General features: G+C 39.0%; 1 protein-coding gene and 1 long non-coding RNA gene across 2 annotated transcripts; one reads left to right on the top strand and one right to left on the bottom strand.

The window, feature by feature from the left end:
• Nucleotides 1-1554: 1554 nt before the first annotated feature.
• arpc2 (actin related protein 2/3 complex, subunit 2) lies at nt 1555-11966 on the bottom strand. The gene is made up of 10 exons (XM_047355476.1): nt 11748-11966; nt 10241-10275; nt 9832-9944; nt 7825-7870; nt 7371-7557; nt 7040-7133; nt 4280-4406; nt 4090-4190; nt 3350-3450; nt 1555-2037 (listed from the first exon to the last, which is right to left on the bottom strand). Exons 1-10 carry the CDS (start codon nt 11819-11821, stop codon nt 2016-2018), a joined length of 900 nt encoding a protein of 299 aa, XP_047211432.1. The 5' UTR covers nt 11822-11966; the 3' UTR covers nt 1555-2015.
• LOC124861629 lies at nt 11931-18633 on the top strand. The gene is made up of 3 exons (XR_007036692.1): nt 11931-12063; nt 14680-14748; nt 16858-18633. It is a non-coding gene; the product is annotated as an uncharacterized LOC124861629 (long non-coding RNA).
• Nucleotides 18634-19705: the final 1072 nt, after the last annotated feature.

Below are 19705 nucleotides of genomic sequence, written 5' to 3'. Positions count from 1 at the left end.
GAAATGGGCTACAGGTGCCGCATTCCCCAGACCCGGGCTACAGAGAAGCAGCACTGGACTGTTGCTCAGTGGTCCAAAGTACTTTTTTCGGATGAAAGCAAATTCTGCATGTCATTCGGAAATCAAGGTGCCAGAGTCTGGAGGAAGACTGGGGAGAAGGAAATGCCAAAATGCCAGAAGTCCAGTGTCAAGTACCCACAGTCAGTGATGGTCTGGGGTGCCGTGTCAGCTGCTGTTGTTGGTCCACTGTGTTTTATCAAGGGCAGGGTCAATGCAGCTAGCTATCAGGAGATTTTGGAGCACTTCATGCTTCCATCTGCTGAAAAGCTTTATGGAGATGACCTGAACCCCATAGAGAATCTGTGGGATATTGTGAAGAGAACGTTGAGAGACTCAAGACCCAACACTCTGGATGAGCTAAAGGCCGCTATTGAAGCATCCTGGGCCTCCATAAGACCTCAGCAGTGCCACAGGCTGATTGCCTCCATGCCACGCCGCATTGAAGCAGTCATTTCTGCAAAAGGATTCCCGACCAAGTATTGAGTGCATAACTGTACATGATTATTTGAAGGTTGACGTTTTTTTGTATTAAAAACACTTTTATTTTATTGGTCGGATGAAATATGCTAATTTTGTGAGATAGGAATTTTGGGTTTTCATGAGCTGTATGCCAAAATCATCCGTATTAAGACAATAAAAGACCTGAAATATTTCAGTTAGTGTGCAATGAATCTAAAATATATGAATGTTACATTTTCATCATTACATTATGGAAAATAATGAACTTTATCACAATATGCTAATATTTTGAGAAGGACCTGTATGTGGTCCATAGAAGGTGGGAGGTTTTACCTGACAAGTCAAGGCACTTTCCTATAATAAACAGTTTCCTAGATAAATATATTGGAGATGCATGTGAAACACATGTTAGCTCAGCAGCCCAGTCTTAACACACAGGGCCTCGCAAAACATTTTACACCCATCCAGTTTCTAAACCTCCTTCTACTGTACAGGGTCACAATATTATCAGGTTCTGTCACTCTATACAGGTTGAATCAGGTCAGTACCTTACCTCTCCTGTCAATTGTATCTTTCAGCAGACGGATGGAGGATTCCTTTTTCTACTAATGAAAACATATTGAAAGTGATATTTGCGGCTTGCTTTATTTTTGATTGACAGTTGAATTTTAATTGCCCGACACTTTCGGCCATCACTGTGCCCAGTATTGTGAAGAGCCTATCCTGTGAAATGCAAGAATTAATGTGGGCTACTCCTCTTTTCGGTTTCGCACTGCCCATAAAACAAAGGACTGTTCCAAACACGTTAATAAGCTCAAAGCTGAAAATCCTAATTTTAAAGAGGGCACCGCACCCTACAAATATTCAAAGAATCAGTTCGGTAACAATAGAGGAAAAATGTATAAAGAAATTTAGAGATAGTACATCTCATGACTGTTTTTGAAATGATGTGTCAACCCTGTGCTACAAGTCTTTCCTTAAGAGCTGCAAAGTGCGAAAGGTGAGTTAATCTTACAAATAATAAAACAGACAAGATTGATGTTTTTAAAGTGTTTTATTGTTCAAATGATGATGGTACAGAACAGAGAGGAAGGGAATTTAAATTATCCAACGTGTGGATAACGCATGGTGAAGACAGAGGGGGCAAGCAAGAGTACCAAATGGAGTAAAATATCGTATCAAAAGTTTCATTCATTTTGTTCATATATATATTTATATAGGACTAATAATTCTCTTTAACAATGCAAAGCAAGGAATGCCCTTTCTTCCATTTTTCCTTGGCTTTCCTGGTGAGGAGCAGACTTTATTACTCATTCAAAACAGCAAGAAAACAAACAAAAAACAAAAAACCTAAACAAAACAGAAGCTGGACACATTTTTGGGAGGCGAGGCGAGGGGGGCGTCCTGAAGTCCTGTCCAATGTGGCGTTGACTCAGATTTGTGGTGCGATTGAGCGTGTCCACAGGGAATTTGGATTTCTCGAGCGAAGGCTGGCCTCAGCGGGAGAAAGTCTTCCCACTGAAAAACAAACATTGAAACCGATGCAATATTAGGTGAGCTGTTTGGTGAAAACAGAAGCAATGAAGAGGCTGGCAACCATGGAAACAGAAACCAGTAGCATCCTATGCCAAAAACTGATATTTTGCTAATATTTTCTCCTTTTCTCTTCATTTATTGCTGACAATAACATGGTGTTCTCTCAGTTATTTTCATAGAAAGTGCACCTGGCCAAGTGCTTTAGTGTTTGGCTGATCCTCTTTCCCAGTGGGCGTCAATGCAGGAGCTATTTTCTCTCTTTACTGTTGTGTTCTCTGCTTCCTTTCTACAGAAGGTTCTCTTGGCTCAGTGGTTCTGTGTTTAATACTGCCTTTCTCCTGGACAAAGCTATACATGGAGCTGCTACTGCCATTAAACATGTCCACTCCTTTGGTTTTGGTCCTCCATAGAAAGTATTGCTGGGTCTGGTTTGGGTGTTTAAATCATTGTAAGCTGCACTAAATTGGATGTGAATCTAACTATATATAACTGGATACAGGCTGAAAGGGTGTTATTCTTGCAAATATTAAGTTTACACACCCTTGAATGAATCAGGAAATACAGGAAATCAAGTTGAACCAGGATGTGGATAAAAAGGGAATGTAAATTTAACAAAGCATCAATTAAACAGTTTGTTGTAAAGTGGTCTGTCACTGAAATTTGCGGAAATACTTTTTCCAACAATTTGGGTGTAGTTGCTTGCATCTTACATTTCCTGAAAGCAAATAATTAAAACTGACAGTGACAGGATCTTTTCAGCATGCTTTAAACTTCTAAGCAATAGTACTCAGGTAGTTTCATTTTCATTAATTACACCTGCGCTGTCTGCACTGAATTCATAAGTAGTGTTTGTCTTCATTCAAAGAAGGATATTGTTGGGAAAACATGCTACCTGCAGAACAAGGGCTTACTGTAATACAATGCGTGCTAATGTTTGGCTTATTCCCAACGTCTGAAAGCAAACATGGCAACACTCCTCAAAAACACACAGATTCAGAGCTCACTACAGACAGAAGCTCTGGAGAGGGTGTATCTGAATGAACCTGGCTGTTTTGCTTTAAGATAGAAGCCTCCACTCAGAGATATGTTTGCAATTTATCTACATGGGTGTTTAGTCTGTAGATTTTATCCACAGACAACAAACAGTTGAAAAGGATTCCTCAAGCCTGAATCATGGCATATTTCCAGCCAACGATTCAATTGTTTTTTTTCCTGTGATCAGCTTATCTTGTTCTCCATCGAGCGCATTCAAACGCTTGTTGTGCGTTGATGAACGTCAATAAAAGCTACTCACGAAATGGTCTTCATTTCCTTCTTCTCAACGTCAGGTCGAGCACGGTTCAGCACCTTGAGAAAGTCTGATGTCTTGGCTCTCATCCGTGTGTGAATGTAGGCCTTGAAGGAGAAGAAACCAAGACACAAGATTCTGATCCGCAGTAGCAACTCGTAAGATCTTAAGATAACCGGACGCTTTTAGCTCATTTCTGTTGATGGAACATTTCAGTACAACACAACGGGACAAACAATGTCTTGTTACGCAGAAAACAATTCATTAATGCTTCTTGGACACTGAATACTGTAAAGGTAGAATGGGAGAATATATGTTTTGAGAGCATACCAACCCATGGAGGCCCATAAATCTACCTTTGTTGGCTCACTGCCTGAGGTAAAAGCACTTAACCACTTCCATTATCTGCTTTGTGATCAGGATGTTTCCACAGATGTCTAATCTGTGAATGTAATTCTCTAAAAAACAAGCTGGGATTACAACCCAACACCTGTTTAGATAGGAGTAGTCCTTCCCTACTGGGGCCCGTATTGAAACTTGCTAAGCGTTTTGTTAGGAGTGGATTTCTCTTTAGTTTTCACTCAGCTGCAGCAGGAAACGGTTATGGATCCAGGCTAATCTTCTCACAAGAGGACTATCAACATTGTTAACATTTGTTGAAAATGGTGCGGGTTTTTACCAAAAGTAACTCGGACAGGATGCTTTGAATATTGGGACACTGCAAAGAGATTTATGAGCGAACTCACCTTGGAGCACTTTATGTGGTAGTGCAGGTAGTCCCTGAAGGTGTGGATGAGGTTGATGGTGTTGTCTCTGGCATTGGCATTGGTGTGACGAGGAAACAGCACTGCAGAGGCGCAAACACAAAACATGAAACCACAATGACAGTGTGGTCCACAAGAGGGGAGAGTGTAAGGTTCCTGCAGCGTTACTGACCGAAGGTGATGTATCCAATGTTGTCCCCGACAGCAGCATCTGTGTCCTTCAGCTCCAGAGGAGGCTCCCTGTGGCTGAAGAGCACCTGGGGAGCTGTGTGGCTGGCTCTCCGACCCTCTTTAAACTCCTACATGCAGAAACAGATGTAAGAACCATGATTACAGGTCCTTCTCAAAATATTAGCATATTGTGATAAAGTTAATTATTTTCCATAATGTAATGATGAAAATTTAACATTCATATATTTTAGATTCATTGCACACTAACTGAAATATTTCAGGTCTTTTATTGTCTTAATACGGATGATTTTGGCATACAGCTCATAAAAACCCAAAATTCCTATCTCACAAAATTAGCATATTTCATCCGACCAATAAAAGAAAAGTGTTTTTAATACAAAAAACGTCAACCTTCAAATAATCATGTACAGTTATGCACTCAATACTTGGTTGGGAATCCTTTTGCTGAAATGACTGCTTCAATGCGGCGTGGCATGGAGGCAATCAGCCTGTGGCACTGCTGAGGTCTTATGGAGGCCCAGGATGCTTCGATAGCGGCCTTTAGCTCATCCAGAGTGTTGGGTCTTGAGTCTCTCAACGTTCTCTTCACAATATCCCACAGATTCTCTATGGGGTTCAGGTCAGGAGAGTTGGCAGGCCAATTGAGCACAGTGATACCATGGTCAGTAAACCATTTACCAGTGGTTTTGGCACTGTGAGCAGGTGCCAGGTCGTGCTGAAAAATGAAATCTTCATCTCCATAAAGCTTTTCAACAGATGGAAGCATGAAGTGCTCCAAAATCTCCTGATAGCTAGCTGCATTGACCCTGCCCTTGATAAAACACAGTGGACCAACACCAGCAGCTGACACGGCACCCCAGACCATCAATGACTGTGGGTACTTGACACTGGACTTCTGGCATTTTAGCATTTCCTTCTCCCCAGTCTTCCTCCAGACTCTGGCACCTTGATTTCCGAATGACATGCAGAATTTGCTTTCATCCGAAAAAAGTACTTTGGACCACTGAGCAACAGTCCAGTGCTGCTTCTCTGTAGCCCAGGTCTGGGGAATGCGGAACCTGTAGCCCATTTCCTGCACACGCCTGTGCACGGTGGCTCTGGATGTTTCTACTCCAGACTCAGTCCACTACTTCCGCAGGTCCCCCAAGGTCTGGAATCGGCCCTTCTCCACAATCTTCCTCAGGGTCCGGTCACCTCTTCTCATTGTGCAGCGTTTTCTGCCACACTTTTTCCTTCCCACAGACTTCCCACTGAGGTGCCTTGATACAGCACTCTGGGAACAGCCTATTCGTTCAGAAATTTCTTTCTGTGTCTTACCCTCTTTCTTGAGGGTGTCAATAGTGGCCTTCTGGACAGCAGTCAGGTCGGCAGTCTTACCCATGATTGGGGTTTTGAGTGATGAACCAGGCTGGGAGTTTTAAAGGCCTCAGGAATCTTTTGCAGGTGTTTAGAGTTAACTCGTTGATCCAGAGGATTAGGTTCATAGCTCGTTTAGAGACCCTTTTAATGATATGCTAATTTTGTGAGATAGGAATTTTGGGTTTTCATGAGCTGTATGCCAAAATCATCCGTATTAAGACAATAAAAGACCTGAAATATTTCAGTTAGTGTGCAATGAATCTAAAATATATGAATGTTAAATTTTCATCATTACATTATGGAAAATAATGAACTTTATCACAATATGCTAATATTTTGAGAAGGACCTGTATATCCAGTTCCTTGGAAATATATTAATAATCCTTGATGTTATATTATGTCCTGTGACAACTATTGAGTGGATGTAGAGCATCTGTGAACATTTATTTTATAAGTCATGCCCCAGGTTCTAAACTGGATTAAGGTCTGGACTTTGACTGGGCCATTCTAATTTACCAATGTGCTTTGATCTAAACCATCCGATTGTAGCTCTAGCTGTATATGCAGGGTTTTTGTTCTGCTAAAAGATTCCTCAATGTGATTCAACTGAACAAACTGTGTGGTTGACAGGAAGACATCCTCTGGCAGACATGTTGATGTCTTTGGTAAAGAGAAAATAATTTTTTCTACAACGTTACTCAGTTTATTAGAAATTACGTGCTGGTTTCACAACACGAAGTAGGCTAAAAGATCTGAAAAAGCAACACATCAAGCCCTGAACTACAACAGTTCAGCAACAGATGAAAAATATCACTGACTTCTCTCAGTCTGGAAAAGTCATTTCTAAGATTTTGGGACTCCAGCAAACCACAGTGAGAATCATTATTCACAGCTAGAAGAGTGGTGAACCTCCCCAGGAATGGCTGACCTACCAAAATTAGAGTTCATCGACAACTTATCCAGGAGGTCACAAAAGAGCCCAGAACAACATTTAAAGCTCTGCAGGCCTCAATTGTCTCGGTTTAGGTCAGAGTTCATGATTCAACAATAAGAAAGAGACTGGGCATCAGAATGACCTCCATGGGAGAGATCTAAAGTGAAAACAACTGCTGACCAAAAACAAAAAACATAAAAACAACATCTTGATGATCCCCAAGGCTTTAGAAAAAACACTTTTTGTGGGGGACTAAACATTTAAAAAAAAATATGCGTCCAGTTACATCAAACCAACAGTCAAACATGAGGGAGGTGGTGTGATGGCCTGAGGCTGCTATAGGACCATGACAACCAGAAGATCCTGTGGGAGAACCTCTAAGGGTGGACTGTTTTTGTGGAGTTTATGTTTTCTGAGTCTTAAACCTGTCCATATCACCTCACTCACCTGCATGAAGACTTTGCCGATGATGACATCGTCGTCGTCTTTGAACACTGTGCTGAACACCACGGTCACTCTGTCTTTCTTGGCCTCCAAATACCTGAAGGTACAAATACATTTAGTTGTAAGTAAAAGGAGGCTGACTCTGCAAATGTGTGCTTGGACAGATTTTTCCATAAACTCCAAACCAAATATAAAACGTCTGTTTCAGCAGGAACTTCAGGTCTGAAGTAACTGATAGACGTACAGGCCAACTAAATAAAAAGGAACTTAACTATTTAAATCTAACCTCTTCCTGTGTGATCTCATAGTACATATAACACTCAACCCAACATACATTGACTCATCATCTCTGTAGTGGACGACAGCCCTCTTCTCGCCATCTTTGCCCTCTTCCTGGAACTTGAAGTACTTTTCAAACACTGAAGCGAAGCAGTTCCTCTTGAGCATCCCTGCCTGGTGAACAACCTCATCCTTATTGGCCGGCAGGGCCTCCAGGTCGTAGAGCAGGGACACGTTGTAGCCTTGAAGGGAGAAAACAAATGGGATTATGGTCGACAGACAGGTGAAACCTTTTATTTCACAGCTTTGTAATAATAGCAGCATGAAGCTGGACATCCAAAATGCCCAGATAGACTTGAAAAAGCAGCAATGTTACGAAAAACATCCTTACCCAGACCACTTTTAAAAGATTCCAGAAAAGTCTGGCGTTTCTGAAGCTAAATCCTGAGAAATAAAATCCTGCAGACCAACAGATTTCTAAAAGGTGATCAGGAACTTTGAGAACTTACCAGCCTCTGTGGAAACCAGAAAATTTCCATAGACCCTCTTGAGTAACTGCAATTAAAAACAACAATTATTTGCATGACACTTCTCAATAAAGAAAGAGATACAGCACACACAGACTAGACAAGTGTTTAACACAAAGGCAGCCTGAGAAACCACCAAACTTTGCACACAAAACGTGGTCTAATTCAATTGTTTCTGTTCATTTGGATGATTAAAGCTTATAGTCAATAAAACCCCAAAACTCAGTCACTCGGACAATTCTAATATTTCTTAGGCACGCAGTTTTTAAGCACATTAATAAAGAAATTGAGTGGAAGGAAAAAAGTAGGTGGAAAAATGTGCATTACCAACAGGGATAACTATAGCCTTGAAAAGACTGCAAAGCAAAGCCCATTCGAAGGTTTGGGGGAGATTCACAAATTATGAGCTGATTTCATTTTCCAGATGGGCGTGATACCGGGCCACACTGTCAAAGGTACCAAAAGCTGCTTCAATGACCATTATTTCCGTTTCCATGAGTGACCTGACCTAAACCCCAGAGACAATCCATGGAGTTGTGTCAAGAGGAAGATGAGGGACACCATGCATACCTGAGATTTCTAAACACCTCAGCAGACTCACAGACTGATGACCTCCATGCCAGGCTGCATTGATGCAGAAGATCATGTAAAAGGAGGTCCAACCAAGTACTGAGAGGATATACTGGGCAGTACATGGACATGCTTTTCAAAAGGCTCACACTTCTTTATTAAACATCTTTCTGTTATTCATCTTATTGTAATATTTTCTGGGTTTTTATTAGCTGTAAACCATAATCATCTAAATTAAAAAAAATAAACAACTGAAATGTATCATTAATACATTCAAATAAAATGAGCTTCACTTTTTTTAACTGATTTTCACAATACTCAACACTTCCCTAATTATTAAAACTTCCCTGATTTTCAACATCTGGTGTGAACTTTCAACTTTCAAGTTGACTTGAATATCAGCTCTATAACAGCAGACAAGTGTCGGAACAAACCATCTGTGCAATGAAACGCTCCAACTGGGGCTGGAAAAGAATGAACATCTGAGGGGAGTGTGTGTCTGTTTGGTCATGCTGATGTTAACACGACAAATACTCAAACCAGGCCGCAGTATGGAAGTAAAGTACCTTTGAAACATAAACTGTCTGTACGTTCTTTTTAATTTATTATGAAATTGGTGGTAATTTAGGGACGCCAAATCTTTCAAAAGAAAAACAGAGAGGAACGTGTGGGAATGAACGACCTTTTTAACACAAGAACTTCCTCATGGTTTCTCTCCTAGCCAGCTTTTGTAATCAAAATAACTTGAATGCGGCGCTGTTCAGACGTCCTACTAAAGGCTGGGGAGGGGGTCTCTTACAAGCAGCCTGTCACTGTCTGCCAGTGACTAAGGGCAGGGGGTTGGGGGTCCTTTACAAGCAGCTAAGCCACGAGCGCACACTGTCTGCCGCTCACAGTAAGTACTTCCTCCCTGGGGGCGAGTCACTTCCTGTTTCAGTCTGAAACCACGGCAGCTGCTTTCTTCCTTACATGGCAACAGAGTGTTTGTACTGTAGGTGTGTGCAGAGTGCAAAAATGACTTATCAGTTCACTAAATCATCCCAGATTAGGACTGCATTTCAACATATGTCAACTTCCTCAGAGTTTCGTCTTGGGCCAAGCACTGATAATGCCTATATTCTAGAGCGTGGTGATATACTATCATGGCAAACAAAAGAACACAATGTCAATACTGCAGTTTGCACACTGCATGGCTAGTTTATTTTGAGACTAGAGGAACAAAGCCCTTTTTAGACCTTTAACTCAAGCTTAAAACAAGAACAATCCTTTTTTAACACCTTAAAGCCTTCGTTGAGATATGTGTGCATGTGTTTATTTATTGAGGGACTCTGTATCTTGGCAGCTACAAAGGAATTTACTCACGGCTGCTTTTTAAACATCTGTTCCAGCCTATGATTATCACTGATTATTAGGGTTTACCTCGTCAGCGCCATGCTCCTGCAGCTCCTTGTAGAACTTCAGGGAGATGCTGACCATCACTTTGGTCTTGTCCCCATTGGGGTTGGAGATGTGGTACAAGACGCCATCAAAATCTGGAACAGAGGGGGGGGGGGAGGACAACATTAATGTCTGGAGCCGATAAATGAGCTCTTTTCTGCTTTTTAATGAAGGCACTTTGGCACAGGTACTGGCAGAGCTGAACAAATAGAAATCAGAAGGATTTTTACAATAACTATAAACAATTTATTACAATTCTTTCAGCTTAGGGCATTGTGAGATTTAAAGTGGCATCCCAAAGATGGTAATTGAGGTGTTTAAAACTGTGAATGCATACGGTCCAACCAAAACCATTAAAATCTGAGCTAAATATGGTAAAAACGTTCCTCACCAGCAAACGTCACATCGACAGCCTCAGGTTTGGTTCTATGAGGACAAAATACAAGACATTCACTATTTGACACAACAACAGATTTACATGTAAATGATAAAATATCATATTATGGAGAAGTAACAGAATATGGGTATTATGAGTTTCAGTAAGCTAAATGTAAGACTTGTTCTACGCATACCCAACTTCAGCAACATCTTACAGGCTACGGTGCACTAAATAACCATTACTGACCACGGATTCAACTAACGATTAAAATACCAGTTCTTAAGCCAAAAATTGTTAAACACACACGTTCCTAAGACTAAGCCCCCAGTATTGGATAATTTAGCAAGATCAGGTGTGGGAAACCTGGACGTTTTATAAGACCCCTTTGCGTCATATGAGTCTGAGGCCAGCCAGGCTCCACGTAAATGATTATAGATCAGAATAGGAATATTTCCATTTGATTGGCATGTCTGATACTGAAAATCCACATTTATTTACCTCGCTCAGTCATCAAACGAATAAAAACTTCCACTAGTTTTGGTCTGTATCAACCCCAGTTTAATAAAGACCAGATGAAGATTAGCGCCATATGCTTTGATGCATACATGTAGATAATCTTGTAATTCCTTTATTTTATGTTGGAATAAGAACTACTACCTCCATCAAGGAATAAATTATCTTTTATTTATTATAGTTCTAAGAGGAACCTCAAAGAGACCCAGAAATAGGCTTGTTCGAAGAGAAACATTAACCTGTAATTCATTTGAGAAGTGTGGGAATTCTTCATGCTTTCTTATATATTTGATATATTATTTTACTCAAGTCCAGACCGCTGTTTTGTAAATCTACAGCAGTAACAGAGCTCTTTGAAGGTGGATGTTGCAGGGACCTGTTGGAGCAGCTGATGCAGCAGCAGCACCTGGATCTGCAGCGGACGGACTTGACTCGGCTTGACTACAGGAATGCGGAAGCTGGGATAGAGGAGCGATGTTTTACTGACATGTAGCCACATAATGGATGCGCAGGACTCTGAAAAAGCACCTTTATTTTGTGCACAACACGTTAAGCGTTAGGTTGTTGACAAGACTCAGTGTTAAACTGACAGAGCCGAGTTAAAACTGGTTGTGGGTGAAGGTTTAAACCCTCTACTAGGTCTTTAAAGAGCCAAACATGGAAAGAAAAGGTTTTCTACTTTTGTGTCTGATTTTTCTATTATTCGCGAAATTACTTTTTGTATTATTACTGAATGAAGTGGGTTAACCCGGAGGGTTAATCTGATCGGGATTGCCATTTTTGACATAACACGGCCAGTGCAGACACACCCCAGCTTCAGGCAAAGCAGCCCGAGCGGAGCAGCCAACTTACAACTTTATGCTTTTTTAACTAACTTACAGCCATTTAGAGCTGAAACATGCAGTTTTGTGAGCCTCTATCGGCGGTAGTTTTTTATTTAATGCAGCCGTCATCTTCAGGGAAACGCTGAGGGGGGAAGCTAGCTGCCGTTAGCAGTTTTTCTCACCCGTTGGATGCGCCGTCGAACTTCAACGTCAGCGTCTCCTCTATGATGCGGTTATTAATTTCTAACAGGATCATCGCAGCGGATGATGGTGTTATTTGGTACGAGTAAACCTATTTGTGTCTAATAATGTGGGGAAAATGTTTTCCTCCCTTGACAGACCAGACCGCTTCCGTCGAAGCTCCCTCCGCCTGTAGCTTCCGCGTACTTCACACACAGGACCCCGGCAGATTTTTGGCGGCTTGAAATGTTGCCTGTCTTTAATTCGTCGTCACGGTCTAGCGTCAATTCAGCTACTGTGAACCATAAATATAATAATGTAAGTATTCATACGCTACCACAAAACACCAATTTATTAAAGATTTATGTGATTTATTTCATTTGAAAATAGGCTGTGGCCTATTTCTTACACTGTAATACAGTTAAAATACAGTTGTATCTCAATACATTAAACATTATCAAAAAGTTCTTATCACCAAATGTTATTTCAGTAATTTAACTGAAAAAAAAAAATCTTGTATATTACACAAATTCATTAAACAGATTCATTTTTTTTTCATTTTGAAGAACCACACCTCAGTTTCTCAAAAAATAAAAATATTACATAAGACTTATTAAAAATACATTGACACCCTTAACAAGAAGAGTAGGCCTCAAAAGCTCACTGTAAAAGGTGTTGGGTGTTCACAGAATGCTGTTTCCATGTATGTTAACGGAAAATTAAGTGGAAGAAAAAAATGTGGTTAAAAACAGTGCGGTAACAACTGGGAAATTTGCATTGAGGGGATTGTGACAGCTAAAAGTTTCAATGCTTGCATTAATACCTATGGTATCACTGTGTTTGATTGACTAGCAAACTATAAACCTTGGGTTAAGTCCCTTGCCCAGAGGCACAACATGTGACAGGAGGAATTTGCAATTAAACCCACAACTTTAGGATTACGGGATGACTACTCTTCCCACTGACCCACAGTCACCCCAAAGCAACCTGGGCTTCTTTGCCACCTCAACAGAACTACATGCTGATTGTCTCCATGCCACACCACATTGATCCAGTGACTCATCCAAAAAGAAGCTTGTGCAATGAGTCCATGTATTGTACGGAACATGTTTTTCAGTGGGCCAACATTTCTCTGTTATAAGTCATTTTTGGGGGGTGTAATGTAATATTCCAACATTTAAAGAAACTACATTAAATGTTTCCATTAGCTGTAAGCCATAATAATCAAAATAACAGAAATAAATGCCTGAAATGTACCATTGTTCTCTGAACGTTGAATATAGATTACTTTGAAGTTAAAGGGAACCTTTAGAAAATCATCTTTCAAAGGTTAACTTCAAATTGTACATCCAGGCAGTCTGCAGTGGTCATGATATGCTCCAGAAAAGATATTCAAAACAACATTCATTTTTGATTGTTTTTCCTTGTTTGTATTATAAAACATTAGTAAAATCACTCAGAGCTCAGGGAAAATATGTAACTCCAACAGATTTGAAATGAATCACATTGACTCAAACTTCTGCTTCAACCCTAGAGAGATAAAATAAAAGTCCATCCTTGATCGTCCATGAGGGCAACTTGGGCATGTGCCATGTGGCCCTTGGTTTAAAGGGCCCTCTGTGAAGGAGAAAAAAAAACTAATGATTAAAGATCTAAATAATTATCCAGTCATCTTGAATCAATATAATAATCTAGACAGCAGCAATTCCGCCCTACATTTCAGAATAGTTACTCTACATTGCGAATTAACTTTGGCTACTAATAATGAGTCCACCTGTGATGAAATATAACGCACTGTTCAGATTGGCTAACTTTGAAATGGGTGGGCACAGTTTGGAGACCGCCCATTAGCAGCAAAACTAAGGAGGTCAAAATGCTGAATAAAGCTCCTGCGAGGAATTGTTTATTTAAAAACGTTAAGGACCAAGGTGGCGGTTGGTCGGTGAATAATGAAGTTTTTTTTTTAGCTTTTAGATCCCAGAGAGATTTTTTTTCCACCATTAGTCAGGCAGACGAAGAGATTATTGCTGGGACAAACTCAATATATATGAACTATTTAGCTGTTCGGACATTAATATTTACTTATTAGAACAGCTGCGCTTTGCTGTGCTGTTAGGATTCTGTTTATTGAATCGCATTATAACCGGATTGGAACTGAGAGTTTATGTTTTTGGTCTGATTCTGAGTATCTAACTAGATTACACTGGAATAAATTAGGACAGAAGTGGATTATATGAATTGGGCCTGCCTGTCTTTTGCTTGGTATTTTTACTCATAAACTGGCATAAAATGAATTAATCACCCTAACCTGCCATGAGTTAAATTTGTAATGAGACGCTTAATTACCAGGATTTTCTTTCCTGTTATTTATTATGACTCAGAACCCTTAGACCAATGAAAACTTTAGTTTGATTTTAACCTGGGCTCTAATCCTCTTTGACTTCATTTCATATACAGTCACAAATCTTAAGCAAAGTATATCAGAGAAAATTCATTAATTAACATTGTGCACATTTTATCCTGTAGTTTGATCAAACATAATCCCTCTACTGCCACTTGAAGTCCCATTTATTTGACAATGTGCTGCAAAAACAGGGACCTATTACTACACATACTGATAAAAAATATAAGTGAAATCCAAGGAAACAGATCATATAGTTACTGGAAATATATTAACCTTTGACTAGATCTCATAAAATATCACATAGGAAAACCAAAACATCAAACAGCTCCAAGAATTTGAATATTGCCTTTCAGTCAAATCCGTTTGTCAAACTTCAGATCTTTCCTGTAACCGATCTGTGTTTTTGTTTTTGTTTTCCTTTGTCTTATCTGTCTTGGGGTCTTGTCCAATGATTCATATTCTTGGTCCTTCCGCTTTTGAAATATTTTCCTTTTTATGGCTCATCTCACGTGTTTTCATCTCATTGCCAGGGAAGCTGGTCAGAGGCAAACAGGACTTATCGTTATTGTTCTCTTTCGAGATTTCAGGTAAAACATTAGGTAAGTAAAAATATGGATACTTTATGTCTTGTTTCACAAAATTAACCCAAAGTAGGTTGGGAATTATATATGTTTACAGTTACACGGCCTGCAGGAGGCTTAAAGAAAACCTTTTTAGGCAATAAATAAGCAGCTGTATTTGCATTGTTAATGTTTTACTATTTTGACATTCAAAAGACAAAAAAAGTCATTTTTAGATTTCTTTTTTAAAATTAACATCATAAGCTTTAATATGTTTGCTTCTTACTGGCAAAAAAAAGCAAATAATTGCTTACAATGGTGGATTGGAAACAATATTTGACGCCACTAGTCATGACGGTAAATCCTTTACAAGTCAACACACTGGTGTTTAGTTTAATTGACAGTTCCTTCTCCTGTCCAACTTGTAATTCAAGCTTTAAATTCAAGGTATAAATGTAGCTGCGAATTCAGGATGACAAATAATTACAAATAATTATAGACTACAAATTATACACACAAATTTAGGTTTTGTCTTTTTCTAAATGTCTAAATATGTGTTATTTACTTATTCAATGTTCTAACGCTTTTTCATTTGTAACAGGATGTTTATGGATTATTTGAATTTGACCCGATTTCATAACTTTATATTTTTGTCAAGAAAAGAAGCAAACACTTAGTTATGACAGAATATTCATTTTGTTACACCTATAAAATCTTTTCATTTTCTCTATTGGTTTTTACAGAAATTACAATAATAAGATTAAATCAAAGTACAATTTAATATATTTAAATAGTTTTTTCTTATCATGTTTAATAGGAAATTAAAAATTAAACAAACAAATTTAGAAATAAAAACCAGTTTTCCATTTATATTTTTGTTTAGTATTTAACTTAAAAATGTGTTTCTTGCAATATTTTTTATTCAGATTGCTGCTGTTTTAAACATTCCTTTTCTCTTTTAATCATATATATTTTTCTAGCTTTTAGGAAGTTACTTATCTTCATATAATGAATTTGTGAGTGTCTGAAAGTCCATTTTCATGGCTAAAACAGAAGTAAATAAACAGATAAATCTGCAGTGCTCAGTACTTTATTATTCATAATAATAATAGTTTGTTTCTTTGGAAAATATCTGGATTTCCTTCTGGTCATTCCATCTGTGGTGAGAAGAACTGATGTGGTTCTTCTGTTACAAAATAATTGAAAAACAAAAAGCAACAATGTGAGGATGTAACTGACGGAAACAAGGTAACTCTGAAATGTCTTTGAAGCAGATCCAGCCTTGTGACAGACGTGACATTAAGAGAATACCAGCGGCATTTTTACGGCTTTGGTTTTTTTCCCTCTGTTGTTCTCTGTACGTTTTTTTTTTGTCATATTGCTTTTATTTTCTCTTCGAGGAATGTTGTATCTTCTGAGATCTATTTTAAAAAATCTTGCTTATCTTAGAGCTTAACGTACAGTAAAAAAAATATATTTTTAATTGTTTGTTTAGTTCATTCCAGTGAAGGTGCATTGTGGGAAATGTGTTGTTCCAGACCACACACTGAAAAAACACGTTTTAGTTTGAATATGCTGGTATCCACACACTCATTGGTGGCATTTTTTCCAGAGTCACAACATCTCACTCAGTGACTTCTAGTGTATCGTCAGGAATTCAGCTGCTTCTTTCAACCTTTTCCTTTGCATCTGTGACTCGTTCAGATTAGATAACACGCTGTTCGGTTTCTCTTTTAGCTTGTAAAAAAAAAGAAGGCTTTTAGCAGAACAAACAAAATACCAGAAATGATAGCTTCCTAACTTAGAACTGAAACTGTATCTGGAGGTGTGCCAACAGACCATTTAAACGAATGAAGACAAAAACAAAGAATGACTCACGCAACAGAAACCCTTTTTATTGTTAGAACGAAATCTACGCAAGTACAGGTGTAGTAAATGACTAAAGTTTTAACAGGGAAGCCAGGCTGCTGTTAAATTAAAAGAGAAAAAAATCAGATGGAATGGAAGTTGGTAAAGGCTGAAAGAATACATTTTAATTCAGGATAATAATAATAACAATAGACAAACATGCTGCTGTGATCTTTTTATCCACTTTTATCAATTTCTTTTGTGAACTTGCATTTAATCCAACGTGTTTTTGGCCTGCAGAACAAAACTGGAACATCTGTAGAGCTCAGAGTGACCAGAGTTGTAGGAGAAACCCTGTGTGTGCACAGGGAGAACACCAAACCTCAAATTTCTTGGAGTACTCTGTGTTCTCGGAGGTCTGAGAGCGCCAGAATTGACTGGACAAAACCTACGTGTGCACAAGAAGAGCTTAAAATCTCCAACTGCTTGGAGCCTTGGAGAGTTTTTTGGATTTGTAATGGGAGAAAACCCAAGCAAGCGCAGGGAAAACTGTACGTACTTGGAGGACTGGGAGTACTGACCTCGGTGTAACCGGAACGACCTGGGACAACACATACATATGCATGAGGAACCTAAAATCAGCAGATACTTGGAGGATCTAGAGCACTGAGTGTTGTCAGAGAAAACCTACACTCTACATCTGTTTAGGGTAGTGAGAGTTCTTGGAGTACCCAGAGAAAACTCAAACAGGGACCTGGAGACAAATCAAAACTCCAGTTACTCTGAGAACTTTGTTTTCTTGAAGTAACCTGATTATCGTAGTACCTGGAAATAACCTACGCATGCACAGCGAGAACTTCAAACATCCAGATATTTGGAGTACTCAAAGTAGTTCAAGTTCCTTTGTTAACTAACTGACTACTGAAAGGTTTGGGAGTGACTGTGGAAAACCCACATCTGCACAGGAAGAAAAGTAAACCCACAAAAAATCATTCCAGTCAATATTGTGGCCAGCCACCTTTATTGATAATTGAATGTTTAATTTGCAGCCCTGCTGTAAAGTATTATTTTTCTTTTGTTTTGTTTTATTTATTGCTGCTTAAACGAAGAAATGATAGGAAAGTAGCATGGAGTTTACCAACTAAAACAGGTGTTTTGTCAAAATGTTGTGGAATTATTATTATTCAAACCATTTATTCCAGAAAATGGCCAAACAAAAGCATTCATTGAAGACTTTCATGTTTTGTCAGACTTTGATGATTCATTTTCAATCTTGCTACATTCACACTTTATTGTAGCCTCTAGCAGTTTGGCAAAACGTGTATGTTGTATTACTTTTAGTTATTTCTACTGTTAATGCTGGCAAGATTTCTCTGGATTACATAGAACAGCTGTTTAGTCGTGATGGTGTGAGAAGGTGGGAGAAACTAAACATACACGGCCGTAATTATAAGTACAAAATGAAGCTCTACATTTCAGAGGTGCAGGAGGACAGCATTTTTCTCGAGAATGAAACCCTAAACATGACTGGAATCTCTTTTACTTTGAGCTGTAAGTTTTCCAAAGAATATGAGACAGAGATAATCAAGGTTTGCTGCCACAGGTCATGATGCCATCTTTGCGAGCTGCAGAGATGAGTATCTGCGGTGCTCTGGCCAAATGTTTTCTTAGAAGCAAGTCAAACAACAATCCAGACACCAGTCAAGTTTTTCCAGAATGGTGAATGTCCATGGCAAGCTCCCTGGATTGTGTTTGTAGTTTTGTGTAATCAAATGTCAGGTGCAAATTAGTCTCCTCTTTACATTAATGCCGGCAGCTAGGCAGCTGTCACACACAACAAACAACTTAACGGTTCAGATATTTCCAGATGAATGGGGTGCTAAAACATATCTGCTGATCCGCACACTAATTCAATGTGTTATGAATATGGTCACATGATTAATGCTCCCATCTATGTTTGATGATGAAGCAAAACAAAAAAATATATGTATTTTCAAAATAACTATCCTGAATAAACCTCTTTTTTCTTCAATTAACCGTAAGAAACAACAGATCAATAAAGTAAATCACACCCTGGAGTTGTTCAGTTTTTTATTTATTTTTTGTTACCAACAATTGTTTAGCTGGTGAGAACAAGGCAGTGTTGGCCAAAAAAAGAGTTGGACGAGGCAACCAGAAACTATAAACTGGCCTTTCTCGTTGGGGGACTGTCATGCTTCCTCCTGCAGGCTGGCAGTGTGACAATGAGGCCATTTACAAGTCCAAACACCTGCATGTTGCAATTAAGCTGCGTAAATAAGAGAGATGAGTAAAAGATGAATTAAAAACCAGATGTATTTGTGTGTGTGAGCATGTTTATTTGCTAGAAGAGCAGTATATTAGTAGAAGGATGGGAAGGAAGGGCTCTGTCAGTGAGCCAGTCTGCAACCAGTCATTACAGATTGTACATCAGAATCTTCTCTTCACGTTCACCGATGTTTGTCTCAACATGAAGCCGCCTTCTCACTAAAACAACAGAAATACCAACGAACTCCCTACTTCAGAAAAATAACAAACCTGCACAGTGTTTACTGTTAAGCTGTGGAAACCAAACTGTTGCAGAAACCAGTTATTTGCTCAATTAAGGAGAACATTTTACAAACTCATTCCCAGAAAGTGTGTGGTTTTTGAAACCGCTTGCTCCACACAGATTACTATCTAACAAGAATTGTGCAACACAGGTTCACTTTTGCTTGGACACTTCACTGTTTCAGTCCGAAACTTGAATCTCAAAGCAAGTAATTAATTAATAATCAATAAATGTAATAATAAATGTAATAAATAAATGTTTTGCATCTGGTGAATCTTCAGTAAGTGGAAACAATGGGACATCAGTCAGATTACAAAACGGACATTGGTCCAAACAAGTCAGGGAGGCAGACAGCAACCCTGAGGTAGCTGCAGGAATTTCTGCCAAGTGCTGTTTGTGTCTCTACATGCGTCAACAGTCTCCTTTAAATAGTAGGGCTGAAAGACAGAAGCTTTTTCTTCTGGAGAAAACATCAAGGACTGGCTAAAATATTCCACATTTCTATGGTTTGATGGAAACATAGTCCACAGCGAGCCATGGTGGTGGCAGCATCATGATATGGGGTTGATTTTAATATGA

The sequence above is a fragment of the Girardinichthys multiradiatus genome, chromosome 24 (genome assembly GCF_021462225.1).
Source record: "Girardinichthys multiradiatus isolate DD_20200921_A chromosome 24, DD_fGirMul_XY1, whole genome shotgun sequence".
NCBI lineage: Eukaryota > Metazoa > Chordata > Actinopteri > Cyprinodontiformes > Goodeidae > Girardinichthys > Girardinichthys multiradiatus.
This window is presented reverse-complemented; position numbering and strand designations above follow the sequence as displayed.